General features: G+C 49.7%; 1 protein-coding gene across 1 annotated transcript in view; it reads right to left on the bottom strand.

The window, feature by feature from the left end:
- The window catches only part of LOC140359129 (titin-like), a 342168-nt gene that overhangs the window by 57083 nt on the left and 267569 nt on the right, over positions 1-17516 (bottom strand). The window contains exons 120-132 of the mRNA XM_072443997.1: positions 16325-16612; positions 15238-15528; positions 15009-15162; positions 14804-14934; positions 14405-14687; positions 11575-11882; positions 9859-9963; positions 8866-9063; positions 7631-7927; positions 7140-7483; positions 6543-6786; positions 6031-6333; positions 874-5907 (exon numbers count right to left, since the gene is read on the bottom strand). Of these exons, the coding sequence (XP_072300098.1) occupies positions 874-5907; positions 6031-6333; positions 6543-6786; positions 7140-7483; positions 7631-7927; positions 8866-9063; positions 9859-9963; positions 11575-11882; positions 14405-14687; positions 14804-14934; positions 15009-15162; positions 15238-15528; positions 16325-16612 (7980 nt within the window). The remainder of the gene's footprint in view (positions 1-873; positions 5908-6030; positions 6334-6542; positions 6787-7139; positions 7484-7630; positions 7928-8865; positions 9064-9858; positions 9964-11574; positions 11883-14404; positions 14688-14803; positions 14935-15008; positions 15163-15237; positions 15529-16324; positions 16613-17516) is intronic.

Here is a 17516-nt window from a genome sequence, read left to right on the forward strand (position 1 = left end):
TAGGGTTATGTCTAAACTGATTTTTTTTTATGTAAATTGAGTCAAATAAATGTACACATTACATTTGTCGTGAGTGAATTTGTCTCATGTTTAATCATAAGTTTTGTCTAAAACTTTTCTAGAGCTTATTTGCTTCCTGTTTCTGAAGAGTTAGAACTGACCCAGAGTTAACGCTTCATCACTGATGTAAGTGCTTTTACTCACTGATGATCGGCTGATACCGATACTGGGCCGATATATCGGTGCATCCCTCCTTAATATAGTCTAATTCTGTACCGTGTATGAACCCCATATGAACATGATACATATCGACACAAATATTATACAAATATTGTACAGTATTACTTTAAATCTCACTATTAGGTTTAATGATTATTATTTAATGATTAATGATGTGCAAAATATGTTTATTTAAGTTATTCTCAAAACTGTGTGTTATTCCAAGGCTAATTCAATTGTTTGTTCCTACACGTTATTCTTGCTCCACCTGAATACTTCCTGACAGTATAATGAATAATATGTCATAATTATAATAATAATGTATAATGATACAATAGGATAAATCAACTGTAAATAACCAATTACAAAACCAACTGTAAATAAGAGTGTTATTTTTATTGAGAGTTTTGTCCTAAGTTATTATTATACTTCTGGGCCTAATCTGTTTCTGGGCCTTATCTGTGTTGCAACACTGGAATTTACCCATTGTAGGACACATAAAGTGTATCTTATCTTACCAGGGCTATATTGAAACTAAACACATATGGATTATGCTCTAGTTTAGCATTAAAAAGAATGACATTCTGATCCAAAATGATTACATAAATGAGATAAATCCTTGCACACTTGGACATTAAGATTGTAGAAACGTACCTGGTGGTCCAGGCAGTTTGTAGGGGTACTGTGCAGCGATGCACTCAGACTGCAGCGCTGGCCCTTTGCCATATCTGTTCTCGGCCGTGATCCTGAACTGGTACTCCGACCCGGTCTTCAGTCTGCCGGCCTTCACCTTGGTGCGTGCAAGGTTTGGAGACACCATGGTCCACGTGGTGGTGGACGTGTCTCTCTTCTCCACGATGTAGTGCTTAATAGTGCAGCCTCCTTTGTAATCTGGAGGACTCCAGGAGATGCTGATGCTGTCAGATGTCACCTCCTCCACTTTGACAGGACCCGTGGGCTGCCCCGGCTTGTCCAGGACCACCACTCCCAACTCCACTTTGTTCTCTCCGGCTGTGTTGGTCAAAGTGATCACGTAGTGGCCCACGTCGTCACTGGTTGCTTCTTTAATATTTAGGTTCAGCATCGTTTCTGCAGCGGTATAGTTCACCCTGGTGGTTCTCTTGAGTGGAATTCCGTCTTTCACCCAGGACACTGCAACTTTGGGTCGAGCCACAAAGGGTATTTCAATCGTGAGGTCCTCTCCGGCGAGAACACTGAAGGTGTTGAACAGCATCTTCACGTCCGGAGCAATGACCAGATCTTTGACAATGACCGGGACACCGATCTGCCGCGGGTCACTTGTGCCCTTCTCGTTTCTGGCAGAGACACGGAACATGTACTCTTCACCAGCATTCAGGTTACTGATGGTGGCCTCTGTCTCCTTCACAATCAGCGCCTGTGTCCACTTGTCAATGCCCTTTGGCTGAGCCTCAATCACGTAGCATCCGACTCTAGAGCCGCCATCGTGCACTGGCTTCTCCCACGTCAGAGTCACACTGCTCTTCGTAACGTCCTTCAGAATGATCTTTCCTGGAGGCTGCGGTTTTTCAGACACTTTGACAGACTCAATGGTCTCAATGGGAAGACCGATACCAAATTCGTTCTCGGCTAGGACTCTGAAGTAGTAGTTGCATCCCTCAAGGAGTTGGTCAATGGTAAACGTGGTGCTGTGACAGTTTGATTTGACAGTGGCATAGGCCTTTCTGGTGGACTCACGTTTCTCAACAATGTAGTTCTTTATTTTGACACCACCGTCGTTCACAGGAGGGTCCCAGATGAGTGTGACAGACTTGTAGGTCACAGCAGTGATCTTCAGGTTCTGAGGAGCACTAGGAGTGTCCAGGACACACACCTGGACGGTGGCCACTTTGGAGCCAGAGCTGTTCTCCACGGTGAGGTTGTACTTTCCACTGTCAAAGCGGTTCACATTCTCAATGACCAGGGAAGTGTAAGAGGTGGTGCTCTCAATGGTGGCTCTCTCCACAGGCTCTCCATCCTCTTTGGTCCATTTGGCAGTGGGTGAGGGGCGTCCTCTAATTGGAACGAACAGGCGCAGTGAGGCGCAGGCTCTGAGGCTCACCACCTTCCGGAGCTCCAAGTCCAGGTCCATCTCGGGTGGAAGCAGGCGGTCCTCGGCTTTAGGGTTTTCAGGCACAGATGCGGCCTCACCCATGCCTTCACTGTTCATGGCAGAGACCTGGATCTTGTATTCTTGGTTTTCCATCAGGTTCAAGATGGTGAAGCTTGTAGCTATCAGACCCTCTTTGGGTGTCCTGATGATCCATTCCTCATCCTCCTCTTTCTCACAGGGGGTGCAAGTCTCCAAAACGTACCCGGTGACATCTGAACCACCATCGTAGACTGGTTTGTTCCAGGCCACGGTGATGGACGACTTGGTAGTGTCCAGAACTCTGGGGTTGCAGGGGGGGTCTGGCACGTACAGGATGTCTGTGGCTTTGTAGAAGGGGCTGGAGATGCTTGGAGCACTGACTCCAGCCACGTTCTCCGCCGTCACCCTGAACTCGTACATGTGCCCAACAAGAAGCCCGCTCACTCTGAACTGCAGTTCCTTCACTTTCCTCTTGTTGCACTTGACCCAACGCAGGCCCGTGCGGTCCTTCCTCTCCACATTGTAGTGAGTGATCGGGGTTCCTCCGTCGCTCTTTGGCTCCTGCCACATCAGGACCATGGAGTCTTTTGTGATGGCGGTGACCTCTGGGTTCTCAGGAGGAGCGGGGACGGTGTAGGGGTTGTCTGCGATGGTCGGCTCGGACTCCAGAGCCTCTCCCAGGCCGTATTTATTCACGGCCATGACTCTGAAGATGTACTCATTTCCTTTGAGCAGTTTGGTTACTTTGAAGTCTGTGACCTGCAAATTGGAGGCCACGCTGGTCCAGACCAGGCGGCTGGACTCTCGCTTCTCAATGATGTAACCCTCAATCTTGGCGCCGCCGTCGTCTGCAGGAGGGGCCCAGGCGATGACACAGTTATCGGCCGTGACGTCAGACACTTTGAGGGGTCCACCCGGGGGACCAGGCCGATCTAAAACTTTGACTTTGAAGATGTGTTTTGCAAATCCTCCCACGTTGGTGGCGGTGAGGACAAACTCTCCTCCATCGGCTCTCACAGAGTCTTTGTTAGTGAGCGTAGTTGTGAGCTCGGTGAAGCGCACCTCCTGTTTCAGCGTGTTCTCCACCTCTTTGCCGTACTTTGTCCAGACCATGGAGGGTGTGGGCTGCCCTGCGATGTCAGCGTCCAGTTTGAATGACTCTCCGGCCTTCAGCTGCACCACATCTTTGAACACGGCGTCAACCATGATACGCGGCTCCACAATGTCGTCGCAACAGATGATGGGGTCGGACGGATCGGAGGGCACGCTGACGGCGCCTGCCGCATTTCGGGCAATGACCCTGAACTCATAAGAGGCGTCCTGCGTCAGGCCACTCACAGTGAATTGCGTCTCCATAATGTTTGTGAAGTTGGCTCGCATCCAGCGGCCGGTCGGGAGCTCCTTCTTCTCCACCGTGTAGCCGGTGATCTTGAAACCGCCATCATATTCTGGCTTGGTCCACTGAATGGTGATGACGTTCTTATTGACAAACACAGGCTCAGGCTGGCCTGGGGGGTCCACAGGGTCCAGGGCGAGTATGGCCTCTGAGGCTTTGCTTGGTTTACCAATGCCCGCCAGATTCTCTGCAGTGACTCTGAACTCGTAAGCCACGCCGTCCTCCAGGCCACTGGTTTTGAAGAGGTTTCCTTTCACCATGCTGGTGCTGATCTTCATCCACATAATGCTGCTGCGCTCCTTACGCTCCACGTGGTACCCGAGCACCTCGCTACCTCCATCTGACACAGGCTCGTTCCAGCCCACAGTGATGGAGTCTTTGGTGAAGGCCACCACATTCGGAGTGCCAGGGGGTCCAGGGACTTTGAAGGGGTAGGCGGCGACCACGGCCTCGGAGGTGATGGGTGGCCCAGTGCCATACCTGTTCTTTGCTTTAACTCTGAACTGATACTCGGAGCCGGTGTTGAGGCGCACGGCTTTGAACGCAGTGCGGATGATGGTACTGGAGAGCTCGGTCCAAGTCTGTGTTGTCGTGTCTCTGATCTCCACCACATAGTTATTGATGGAGACTCCACCGTCATTCTCTGGAGGCTCCCAGGAGAACACGCAGTAGGTTCTGGAGATTTCCACAATCTTCACCGGTCCCTTAGGTGGCCCTGGAACATCGTGCACTTTGACAATAAGGTTTTCGGAGACAGTTCCGGCGATATTCTTTCCGGTCATGGTGTAGACTCCTGCGTCACTGCGGTTACACTCGCCAATACTGAGCACCACAGTGGCAGCGGTCGTCTCCACGTTGGTCCTCTGTGTGAGCTTCAGCATGCCTCCATCCTTTTGCCAAGACACGGTTGGTCTGGGGCGGCCCATCAATGGGATCTCCACTTTGATCTCATCTCCCGCTTTGGCGATAACTGTCTTATGGCACACGCCACGCAGGTCAAACTCGGGCAGCATGGTGGCCTCCTTCACAACGATGTGCTTGCTCTCCCGCGGGGCGCTGCGACCCGAAAGGTTTACGGCCATCACGCGGAAGATATACTCCTCGTTTTCGTTCAGGTTCTTGACTATGAAGTCCATGGATTTGACCGTGGTAACGTGGGCCCACTGGTCTGTGCCCTTCTTTTGCGCTTCCAGGACATAGCCAGTGATGCGGCTGCCGCCGTCGTGTTTGGGGCGGGTCCAGGCCAGGCTGATGGAGTTCTTGGTGATGTCCGTAGGGATGATGCTTGGGGGCGGAGTGGGGGCTTGAGAAGCGCGGATGGGGTCGGATGTCTCCACTGCCTCTCCGATGCCGTACTCGTTCTCGGCGGACACTCTGAAGTAGTACTCGCAGCCCTCGCCCAGCTGGGAGATGCAGGCGGATGTGAAGGGGCAGTGAGTGACGCAGGTGGCGAAGGCTTTGCGTGTGGACTCTCTCTTCTCAATGATGTAGTTGGTGATTTTTGCACCGCCATCGATGAGTGGCATCTCCCAGGAGAGACTGATGCTGTCTTTGTCGATTTTCACGGGTTTGAGGTTGATGGGGGGTCCTGGGGAGTCCAGCACGCGCACGTGCACATCTGCCGTCTTCTTCCCGGAGGCGTTCTCCAGGGTAAGCTCGTATTTGCCCGCATCATTACGAGTACTCTCGGGGATCAGGAGCATGGTGAAGGACTCTGTGCTGTCAATCACAGCTCTGGTCACTGCCCCTCCCTCTTTGGTCCATGTGACGCTGGGACTGGGACGTCCTTTAATTGGCACAAACATTCGAATGGAGCACCCGGCGCGTACCACCAGAGTCCTCCTGAGCTCCACGTCCAGCTCAAACTCAGGCTCTGCATCCCTCTCCACGATCTCTACGGCCTCCTGCGTCTCGGCCGGCTCACCGGCGCCTTTAGCGTTCACCGCACTGATTCTGAAGAAGTATTTGCCTCCGGCCTCCAGCCCAGGGACCACAAACTCTGTGATCCTGAGGGGGGACGAGGGAGTGTCCTTTGTCCACTCTTCGGTGCCATCTTTACGGTGCTCAATGATGTATCCAATCACTTCCATGCCGCCGTTGTCCAGCGGTTTGCCCCAGTTCAGAGTGGCTGTGGTTCTGGTTGTGTCTGTGACGCGGGGGTTCACTGGAGGGCCCGGAGGGACTGCAAAAACACAGAGGAATAAGAGAATCAAGATTAGAAACATTGACATGATTTCATTTCAAATGTTTGGGTCCAAGCCTTTGCTGTACTGTCATTGTTCATTGTGGTTTCTCTGACACTCACAGGCAGCTACGATGGTGCGGGCCGGCATGGACGGCTCGCTGGGCTCTCCAAACCCGGCCAGGTTCTCGGCCATGACCCTGAACTCGTACTCGACTCCCTCGGTGAGTCCGGTGGACTCAAAGCTCAGCTCGGTGACCGGCTTCTTGGACGCTCTGACCCATCTCATGCTCTTCTTCTCCTTCTTCTCCACACAGTAGCCAATGATGTTGCTGCCACCATCATCTGCCGGGCGGCGCCAGGTTACCGTGGCAGAGTGTCCGTCCACCTTCTCCACCTCCGGTTTGGACGGGGGGCCGGGAGGACCTACAGAGATCAAACATAGAGGGATCAGGGACACTGGACATGAACGTGTCTGTAAATAAGCCAAAGTCAGGCAAAAGGCTTTATCTGAAGTCCCATGATGTCCATGTTGGACTAAAAGAAGGATCATGAAACACAATGAGGACATCTTCTAAATGTACATTCATCATTTCAATACAAAACCACTACAGTTGTGTTGTATGTTGTCTCACCATATCTGTCCACCATCTTGACCGCCTCGGAGTGGGCGGGCTCACTGGTGCCGTACTGATTGACCGCCCGGACTCTGAAGAAGTACTCATTGCCCTGGATGAGTTTGTGGGCGACGTAGTGACAGTCCTGGACCTTGGACTCCAGCACTGTCCAGAGCAGTCGGCTGGTCTCGCGCTTCTCCAGAGTGTAGTGTTTGATGGGCGCTCCGCCGTCCTCCAGGGGCGCGGCCCATGTGAGGGTGACCTGCCGGGGACATCAGGTTCAGTACTTCAGCATGAAGACAGCTGTGTCCTTTACCTTCCCGAGACATCAACGACCGTACAATGTTTTATGATAATAATATGATTTATGCGACTTGTGTTCTATTCCATCAATATTCAAGCACTGAATATGAAGTTCATGATTACAAATGTGTGTTTTTGTCTTTAAAAAGAAGAAACATGTGTAAATAAAATACACAACAATATATCAATATCAATATATATAAAACATGTGTGAGATGGTTCTTAATATGTATATTTGAATCTAAATGTCATCGGACGGACTCATATGATCAGAGTCCGTGACTATCAACTGAAATAAAGAAAGTGTGGAACCTTCTCAGAGGAGATGCCGCTGCACTCGATGGGTCCGGGCGCGGCCGGCACGTCCAGCACCTTCACGCTGACCGTCTCCTCCTTCGCGCCGAAGGGGTTGGTGGCGGTGATGATGTATTCGCCAGAGTCTTTGCGGCTGGCGTATTTGATGGACAGAGTGGACGAGGTCTCTGTGGCCTCGATGTGGACGATGTCTGAGGGTTTGAAGTACTTTCCTCCTTTGGACCAGCAGGACGTGGGCGAGGGTTTGCCCCGGATGCTGGTGGCAGTGATGACGATGGTGTCGCCCGCTCGCACCGTCAGGCCCTCCTTCACCTGAGTGTCAATGATGATGGTCGGGGCGGCTGAGGGGACACATGGGTTAGAACCAGAGACAAACCAGAGACGAACCAGGGACAAACCAGGGACAAACCAGGGACAAACCAGGGACAAACCAGGGACAAACCAGGGACAAACCCTGAGATCTAACTCAGATCTAACTCCAGTCTCACCGTATTCATCGCTGCAGATGATGGTGTCCGTCTGGTCAGAGGGCGGGCTCAGGGCTCCGGCGGCGTTCTTGGCGCGGATCCTGAACTCGTACTTGCATCCCTCCTGGAGCTCGCTCACCGTGTAGGCCGGGTCCACCACGTTCACCGTGTTGCATTTGACCCAGATTTTGGAGGGCAGGTCACGCCTCTCCACGATGTACCCGGTCAGTCTGTGCCCGCCGTCCGACAGAGGCTCCGCCCACTGCAGGGTCACTGTGCTGCGAGTGATGGAGACTACGTCGGGTTTACCGGGAGGGTCTGCGGAGGAGGCGAGCACATTAGGACTTTATAATGGTGTTGACCTTCAGATAATACAGACGACCTTCAGATAATACAGACGACCTTCAGATAATACAGACGACCTTCAGATTATACAGACGACCTTCAGATAATACAGACGACCTTCAGATTATACAGACGACCTTCAGATAATACAGACGACCTTCAGATTATACAGACGACCTTCAGATAATACAGACGACCTTCAGATTATACAGACGACCTTCAGATAATACAGACGACCTTCAGATAATACAAACGACCTTCAGATTTTACAGACGACCTTCAGATAATACAGACAACCTTCAGATTATACAGACGACCTTCAGATAATACAGACGACCTTCAGATTATATAGGCGACCTTCAGATAATACAGACGACCTTCAGATAATACAGACGACCTTCAGATTATACAGACGACCTTCAGATAATACAGACGACCTTCAGATTATACAGACGACCTTCAGATAATACAGGCGACCTTCAGATTATACAGGCGACCTTCAGATTATACAGACGACCTTCAGATTATACAGACGACCTTCAGATAATACAGACGACCTTCAGATTATACAGACGACCTTCAGATTATACAGACGACCTTCAGATTATACAGACGACCTTCAGATTATACAGACGACCTTCAGATAATACAGACGACCTTCAGATTATACAGACGACCTTCAGATAATACAGACGACCTTCAGATAATACAGACGACCTTCAGATTATACAGACGACCTTCAGCCACTGACTGAACATTATGACATGTTTAAATAATGAAAATACAGCATAACGACCAGTAAAACTCAAATCATGTTGACTTTATGTAGAAATATCTTATCCTCAATATTAGAAGCTTTGTGCATAAAGAATAATACTTTTACTTTATCTCTCCATAAGTATATGACGTACCGATGGGGTCTAGCGCCACCTGCGGGTCAGTGGCAGCGCTGGGACGGCCCATTCCTGCCAGGTTAATGGCCAAGACTCTGAACTGGTACTCCAGGCCCTCGGTCAGTCCGGTCACTTTGTGCTCCTTCATCATCAGAACGGTGGCACTGGCTCGCTTCCACAGCATGCTGTTCCTCTCCTTAAACTCCACATGATACCCTGCATATGGGACATATCATATAGAATATATACATTACAAACTCCACATGATACCCTGCATATGGCACATATCATATAGAATATATATATTACAAACTCCACATGATACCCTGCATATGGCACATATCATATAGAATATATACATTACAAACTCCACATGATACCCTGCATATGGGACATATCATATAGAATATATATATTACAAACTCCACATGATACCCTGCATATGGGACATATCATATAGAATATATATATATTACAAACTCCACATGATACCCTGCATATGGCACATATCATATAGAATATATACATTACAAACTCCACATGATACCCTGCATATGGCACATATCATATAGAATATATACATTACAAACTCCACATGATACCCTGCATATGGCACATATCATATAGAATATATACATTACAAACTCCACATGATACCCTGCATATGGCACATATCATATAGAATATATATATTACAAACTCCACATGATACCCTGCATATGGCACATATCATATAGAATATATACATTACAAACTCCACATGATACCCTGCATATGGCACATATCATATAGAATATATATATTACAAACTCCACATGATACCCTGCATATGGCACATATCATATAGAATATATACATTACAAACTCCACATGATACCCTGCATATGGCACATATCATATAGAATATATATATTACAAACTCCACATGATACCCTGCATATGGCACATATCATATAGAATATATACATTACAAAAGGAGTTATGTGAGGTGAATGTGGCCCGTGGTCGTACCGGTGATGGGCGAGCCGCCGGTCTTCCTGGGATCTGACCAGGCCAGATAAGCCGAGTCGTGCCTCATACTCATGATCTCAGGAGGAGGCGGAGCTTCCGGGACGTCTGGAGACAGAGGACACAATGAGACACCGCTGAGTATGGGGGTGAGAGACGGTGGAAAGAGGCGAAGCTCAGGGTAGAGCATGGTGCAGGGGTAAGGGCTGTTAGCGTTAGCGTTCAGACATGTTAGCATCAGGGTTCAGCCGTGTTAGCATAAGGGTTCAGACATGTTAGCATCAGGGTTCAGCCGTGTTGGCATAAGGGTTCAGACATGTTAGCATCAGGGTTCAGCCGTGTTAGCATAAGGGTTCAGACTTGTTAGCATCAGGGTTCAGCCGTGTTAGCATAAGGGTTCAGACATGTTAGCATCAGGGTTCAGCCGTGTTAGCATAAGGGTTCAGACATGTTAGCATCAGGGTTCAGCCGTGTTAGCATAAGGGTTCAGACATGTTAGCATCAGGGTTCAGCCGTGTTAGCATAAGGGTTCAGACATGTTAGCATCAGGGTTCAGCCGTGTTAGCATAAGGGTTCAGACATGTTAGCATCAGGGTTCAGCCGTGTTGGCATAAGGGTTCAGACATGTTAGCATCAGGGTTCAGCCGTGTTAGCATAAGGGTTCAGACATGTTAGCATCAGGGTTCAGCCGTGTTGGCATAAGGGTTCAGACATGTTAGCATCAGGGTTCAGCCGTGTTAGCATAAGGGTTCAGACTTGTTAGCATCAGGGTTCAGCCGTGTTAGCATAAGGGTTCAGACATGTTAGCATCAGGGTTCAGCCGTGTTAGCATAAGGGTTCAGACATGTTAGCATCAGGGTTCAGCCGTGTTAGCATAAGGGTTCAGACATGTTAGCATCAGGGTTCAGCCGTGTTAGCATAAGGGTTCAGACATGTTAGCATCAGGGTTCAGCCGTGTTAGCATAAGGGTTCAGACATGTTAGCATCAGGGTTCAGCCGTGTTGGCATAAGGGTTCAGACATGTTAGCATCAGGGTTCAGCCGTGTTAGCATAAGGGTTCAGACATGTTAGCATCAGGGTTCAGCCGTGTTAGCATAAGGGTTCAGACATGTTAGCATCAGGGTTCAGCCGTGTTAGCATAAGGGTTCAGACATGTTAGCATCAGGGTTCAGCCGTGTTAGCATAAGGGTTCAGACATGTTAGCATCAGGGTTCAGCCGTGTTAGCATAAGGGTTCAGACATGTTAGCATCAGGGTTCAGCCGTGTTAGCATAAGGGTTCAGACATGTTAGCATCAGGGTTCAGCCGTGTTAGCATAAGGGTTCAGACATGTTAGCATCAGGGTTCAGCCGTGTTGGCATAAGGGTTCAGACTTGTTAGCATCAGGGTTCAGCCGTGTTAGCATAAGGGTTCAGACATGTTAGCATCAGGGTTCAGCCGTGTTAGCATAAGGGTTCAGACATGTTAGCATCAGGGTTCAGCCGTGTTAGCATAAGGGTTCAGACATGTTAGCATCAGGGTTCAGCCGTGTTAGCATAAGGGTTCAGACATGTTAGCATCAGGGTTCAGCCGTGTTAGCATAAGGGTTCAGACATGTTAGCATCAGGGTTCAGCCGTGTTGGCATAAGGGTTCAGACATGTTAGCATCAGGGTTCAGCCGTGTTAGCATAAGGGTTCAGGCATGTTAGCATCAGGGTTCAGCCGTGTTGGCGTTACTCACTGAAGGGGTGCTTGGCCACGATGGGCTCGGACTTGAGCCCTTCTCCGACGCCGTACTTGTTCTCCGCGCTCACTCTGAAGACGTACTCGGTGCCCTCGTGGAGCCCGGACACTCGGAGGCTGTTGCCGTCCACGTTGGAGGAGACGGTCACCCACATGTTGGTGACGGAGTCTCTCTTCTCCAGGATGTAGTTGGTGATCTCGGAGCCTCCATCATCTTTGGGAGCGCACCAGCGAAGTGTGGCGCCATCTGCTGTCACGTCCTTGAACTTAACGGGACCAATGGGGAGGCCGGGTTTGCCCACCACTCTGCCACAGGAAAGAGACATGAGCCTTTAAAAGCATTCACCTCCTAACCAGAGGGTCATGGGTTTGCGCTCTATAACTGACTGATATCAGACACTTTCATCATGTTTGTATGAACATAATGTCTTATATCAGACGAATCGTGCAGCACAAACCCAAAACTTGAACTAGGCCAAATACTTAATTTCCTACATAAAGTTGAAGACTTTGGCTTTCAATTTAATTAGGCCCGAGCGCCACAAGCTGGCGAGAGGCCTATTAGTCCCGTAAGGCCGTGCGAAGCACGGCTGCGAAAGTGCGCACGAAATCGAGCGCGAAGCGCTCGCCCACTTCCAAACACTCACTAACGCACTCCTTCACTCACACACGCCCGTGCAGACTAATTAGTAGTAGGAAAATGGAACATTACCGTTGTAAACGGGCGAAGCCCGTGCAAAAGTGCGCACTAAACGAGCACTTTACATCGGTCGTCATCCCAATGTAAAGCACTCATTTGCGCTAAGTAGCTCATGAATACGTTCCATCTCTTGCATGTTCGGTTCATATAAACATGTAATGCAAAAATGGAACATTATTACTGTTTAGAGGGCCAAAAACACAAAGTGGGCGGAGCCCACTCAAAATTATCGAAAGTACCCGTCAGTGACCAGGGACCCACACCATGAGGTAGGAAAGCGCGAGCGCTTTTCGAAAATGTATAGTTTATGATATTTGAAAAATGGGAAACATTGTTTTCGCATCGGAATATTATTCTTCTTCTTCTTCTTCTTCTCGGGACACGCCCCCTATTTTTCACCCAGTGACATTGACGAAAAGTCACAAAAATGTTCACACCTCTAAAAATCGTGCCTCTATATTCTGGCTATTTCCCTTTTCTAAAATTTAAAAAATTGGCGCGTCAGCGCCCCCAAATGTACCAAAAATGCATTGAGAGATGGGAAATGACCCAAAAAAAATCTGATCGTAGAATCATGAAATTTGGCGCAGAGGTAGATGGTGACAAGAGAAGTAAAAAATATTATTACGGCAACGCCGTCCGCCCAACCAAATGTCGGCCATATTGCTTCAAAAATGGCTAAGCATGACTCGGGAGTTTTTCCAAACTTTTACGAACTCCTCCCAGGGCGTTGGCTCTAAAAAGCTGAAATTGTGTGAAAATGCTACTGAGGAGTGGGACATCAAAAGTTATCCAAATGACATTGATACCTCTCACGGTCTCTGAGCGGTGAAGCCACAAACTGTAGCAAGAATTTCAGAAATCTCCCAAATTTTACATTTCTGCCGTTTGCTCAGATAAAGTCCGAATTGCGTCAAATTAGAATCAGTTGTTAAACTCTTTGCCCTAAACCTACTTGAAGTGAAATAAATTAATTTGGCGCCACAGCGCCCCCTACAGATTTTATATGGAGGTTAAATGTTTAGTTTTGCGAAATTATATGAAATTTGACACAACTCAATTTTGGCCCCATCAAAAAAGTCAATGACTCATGTCATAATTGTTATGTCGTTGCCGTAGCGATGACCAAAACCTCCCATGTTATTCCAATGGGGAAATCACCAGAACATGTTTACACTTTAGACTTTCACAAACTCCTCCCCCTCAGGGCGTCAGCCTGTTTAACCTGAAATGTGGTGAGACTCATCTTCAGGACCATCAAAAGTTATTCACATTTTTATTCAAAGAGTCACGGTGTCTGTGCAGCAGAGCCGCACATTTTACCAAGAATTCAAAATAAAATAGCTTTTTGATGTAAAACAAAGGGGAGAAGATGTGACAGCGTCACAGATTCAGCAGTAGGCGTAATAAAAGGACAATTGGCGTTAGCGTCCCCTCCTCTTGCGGCGTGGCGGCGGCGTAGCGGTGGGGGCATGGCGAGGGCCGATCATTGCCGCTTGCGGCTTTAATTTAACTTATTTTTATAACGTCCAAAATCCAAACAGCAGTGAAATAGTGAAGCCGTAAAACAATGTTCACAGGAAATGTACGTTTTCCTAAAAAGAAACTTCCTTGGTTCTCCTCCTGAAGAACTGGTCTCTGCTCTAAGGACATGGGACGCTGGGACATGTGTCTAAGGACACGGGACGCTGGGACATGTGTCTAAGGACATGGGACGCTGGGACATGTGTCTAAGGACACGGGACGCTGGGACATGTGTCTAAGGACATGGGACGCTGGGACATGTGTCTAAGGACACGGGACGCTGGGACATGTGTCTAAGGACACGGGACGCTGGGACATGTGTCTAAGGACATGGGACGCTGGGACATGTGTCTAAGGACACGGGACGCTGGGACATGTGTCTAAGGACACGGGACGCTGGGACATGTGTCTAAGGACACGGGACACTGGGACATGTGTCGAAGGACACGGGACGCTGGGACTTTTTTTTCTTCACTTTTGCCCCTCGAGGCAACTGCTGTTGTGATTCTGACCCTCTAGCGCCCCCTGCCCTCTGGGCCCCTGCCCTCTGGGCCCCTGCCCTCTCGGCCCCTGCCCTCTGGCCCCTGCCCTCTCGACCTCTGACCTGATGAAGACGGTGGACTCCTTGGTGCCGGCGCTGTTCCTCATGGTGATGATGTACTTGGAGGCGTCGCTCCTCTGGCAGTCCCGGATCAGGAGCGTGGTGTTGACGGCGGTGGACTCTGCACAGACCCGTCCCGTGTCCGTCAGGTCCTCATCGTCTCCTTTCTTCCAGGACACTTTGGGGACGGGTTTTCCCATGACCGGGATCTTCAGCCGGACCGTGGTGCCTTCTTTGGCCACATAGACCATGTCTGGAAGCTCTCGCAGGTCCAGGCTCGGGGCGACTGAGGACAAAGACTGGACTTACACCTTTGACCCTGTAAAGTCTCGTTTTGTCCCAGTTTGTTCAGTCCTGGTTTAGTCCTGCTTTAGTCCTGCTTTAGTCCAGTTTAGCTCTTACTGATCTGGTCCTTGGCGACCACGCTCAGCTCCTTGGCGGCGCTCTCTCCAGAGTCGTTGACGGCCTTGACTCTGTAGTTGTACTCTCGAGCTTCCACCAGGTCCTTGGCGCTGAACTGCATGTTCTTGGACCTGAAACACACCAGACACCATCAGCTCTGGAGCACATTTCGGTGGAGTTTGGAATGGTTGTGGATGAGTTGTACCTCATGAGCTCCTTGTACTCTTCTCCGTGGAGGACCTCCAGGACGTAGCAGGTGATGCGAGAGCCTCCATCGGTCAGAGGCTTCTTCCAGCTCAGCGTGCAGGAGTCTCTGTTCACCAGCAGAGTCTTAAAGTCCATCACGGGACCAGGCTCCTCTGCAGACCACAAGGATGTGAGACAAACAGGACTGAAGCAGGTTCTAAGGACTAAACCAGGCCGGAGCCCCTCACCTGAGGCCCTGACGGCGTCGGCGGTCTCGCCGGCCTCGCCCACTCCCAGCGCGTTGACGCCCGACACTCTGAAGCAGTAGCTGCGTCCGGCGTCCAGGTCTGAGACCTTGAAGGACGTCTTGGGGCAGTTGTTGGAGACGATGGACCAGGCTTTTCTCTCTGTGTCGCGTTTCTCCACCACATAATGTGTGACCTCGCTGCCCCCGTCCAAGTGCGGGACGTCCCAGTACAGCTCAGCCGAGTCTTTGTTCGACTCCTTCACCGAGATGTTTCCAGGAGGTCCAGGAGTGTCTGAGGGAGAGAGAGCGGGTTAGACCAGAACCTGAACCAGAACTGTGACCAGAACTGTGACCAGAACCTGAACCAGGACCAGAACTGTGACCAGAACCTGAACCAGAACTGTGACCAGAACTGTGACCAGAACCTGAACCAGGACCAGAACTGTGACCAGGACCAGAACCTGAACCAGGACCAGAACTGTGACCAGGACCAGGACCAGAACTGTGACCAGGACCAGAACTGTGACCAGGACCAGAACTGTGACCAGGACCAGGACCAGGACCAGAACTGTGACCAGGTCCCAGGGTTGAGCTCAGATCCTGTTTGAATACTTTACAGTCTCAGCGGTGAGAGTTTCTCTCTTTAGCATCTATCGTCCCACTGACGTGTGCAGGAGCACCTGCAGGAGCAGGGAGCACCTGCAGGAGCAGCTGGAGGACCACCTGCAGGAGCAGCTGAAGGAGCACCTGCAGGAGCAGCTGGAGGAGCACCTGCAGGAGCACCTGGAGGAGCACCTGCAGGAGCATCTGGAGGAGCACCTGCAGGATCACCTGGCGGAGCACCTGGAGGAGCACCTGGAGGAGCACCTGGAGGAGCACCTGCAGGAGCACCTGCAGGATCACCTGGTGGAGAACCTGCAGGAGCAGCTGGAGGAGCACCTGCAGGAGCAGCTGAAGGAGCATCTGCAGGAGCAGGGAGCACCTGCAGGAGCAGCTGGAGGAGCACCTGCAGGAGCACCTGGAGGAGCACCTGCAGGATCACCTGGCGGAGCACCTGGAGGAGCACCTGCAGGGGCTCAGGTACTCACCGAGCACCTTGACGATGGCGGTGTACATCTTCATGCCAGCGATGCTCTCCAGGTTGAGGATGTATTTGCCGCCGTCGTAGCGGTTGACATTTTCCACGATGACGGAGGCGGTGGTGGGTGTGGTCTTGATGACCACGCCCTGGCGGTCCTTCAGATTGCTGTTCATCTTGGCCCAGGTGACTCGGGGTTTGGGGCTCCCCCTGTAGGTGGCGCTCAGTCTCATGGTCTGTCCTGCCTGAAGCTCCAGTCCGTCCTTCAGGTCAGCGCTCAGATCGGCCTCCGGGGGCACTGCAGAGACAACACGCCGTTTACACACGTTTACACACGTTTACACACGTTTACACACGTTTAAACACGTTTACACACGTTTACACACGTTTAAACACGTTTAAACACGTTTACACACGTTTACACACGTTTACACACGTTTACACACGTTTAAACACGTTTAAACACGTTTACACACGTTTACACACGTTTACACACGTTTACACACGTTTAAACACGTTTACACACGTTTACACACGTTTACACACGTTTACACACGTTTAAACGCGTTTACACACGTTTACACGCGTTTAAACGCGTTTACACACGTTTACACGCGTTTACACGCGTTTAAACGCGTTTACACGCGTTTACACGCGTTTAAACGCGTTTACACACGTTTACACACGTTTAAACACGTTTACACACGTTTACACACGTTTACACACGTTTAAACACGTTTACACACGTTTAAACACGTTTACACACGTTTACACACGTTTACACACGTTTACACACGTTTAAACACGTTTACACACGTTTACACACGTTTACACACGTTTACACACGTTTACACACGTTTAAACACGTTTAAACGCGTTTACACACGTTTACACACGTTTACACACGTTTACACACGTTTACACACACGTTTACACGCGTTTACACGCGTTTATACGCGTTTACACACGTTTACACACGTTTACACACGTTTAAACACGTTAAAATGAATCATTATTAGGTCTTTTAGTATGTTTTAGGGCCTGTTTAGACAAACATTACATCATTAGTCCATCAATAAGCTCTGATGTCTTTATGTCATTAGTCTCAGAATGGACCTAATACAAACAAATACATTTAGAACATATATTACAACTATAATGCAATAATTATAGTCCTATAAATGCACGTTTAGGTCCAGCCC

This window comes from Eucyclogobius newberryi, unplaced genomic scaffold (genome assembly GCF_026437365.1).
Source record: "Eucyclogobius newberryi isolate DKJ021-1_F unplaced genomic scaffold, fEucNew1.0.hap1 SCAF_14, whole genome shotgun sequence".
Classification (NCBI taxonomy): Eukaryota; Metazoa; Chordata; class Actinopteri; order Gobiiformes; family Gobiidae; genus Eucyclogobius; species Eucyclogobius newberryi.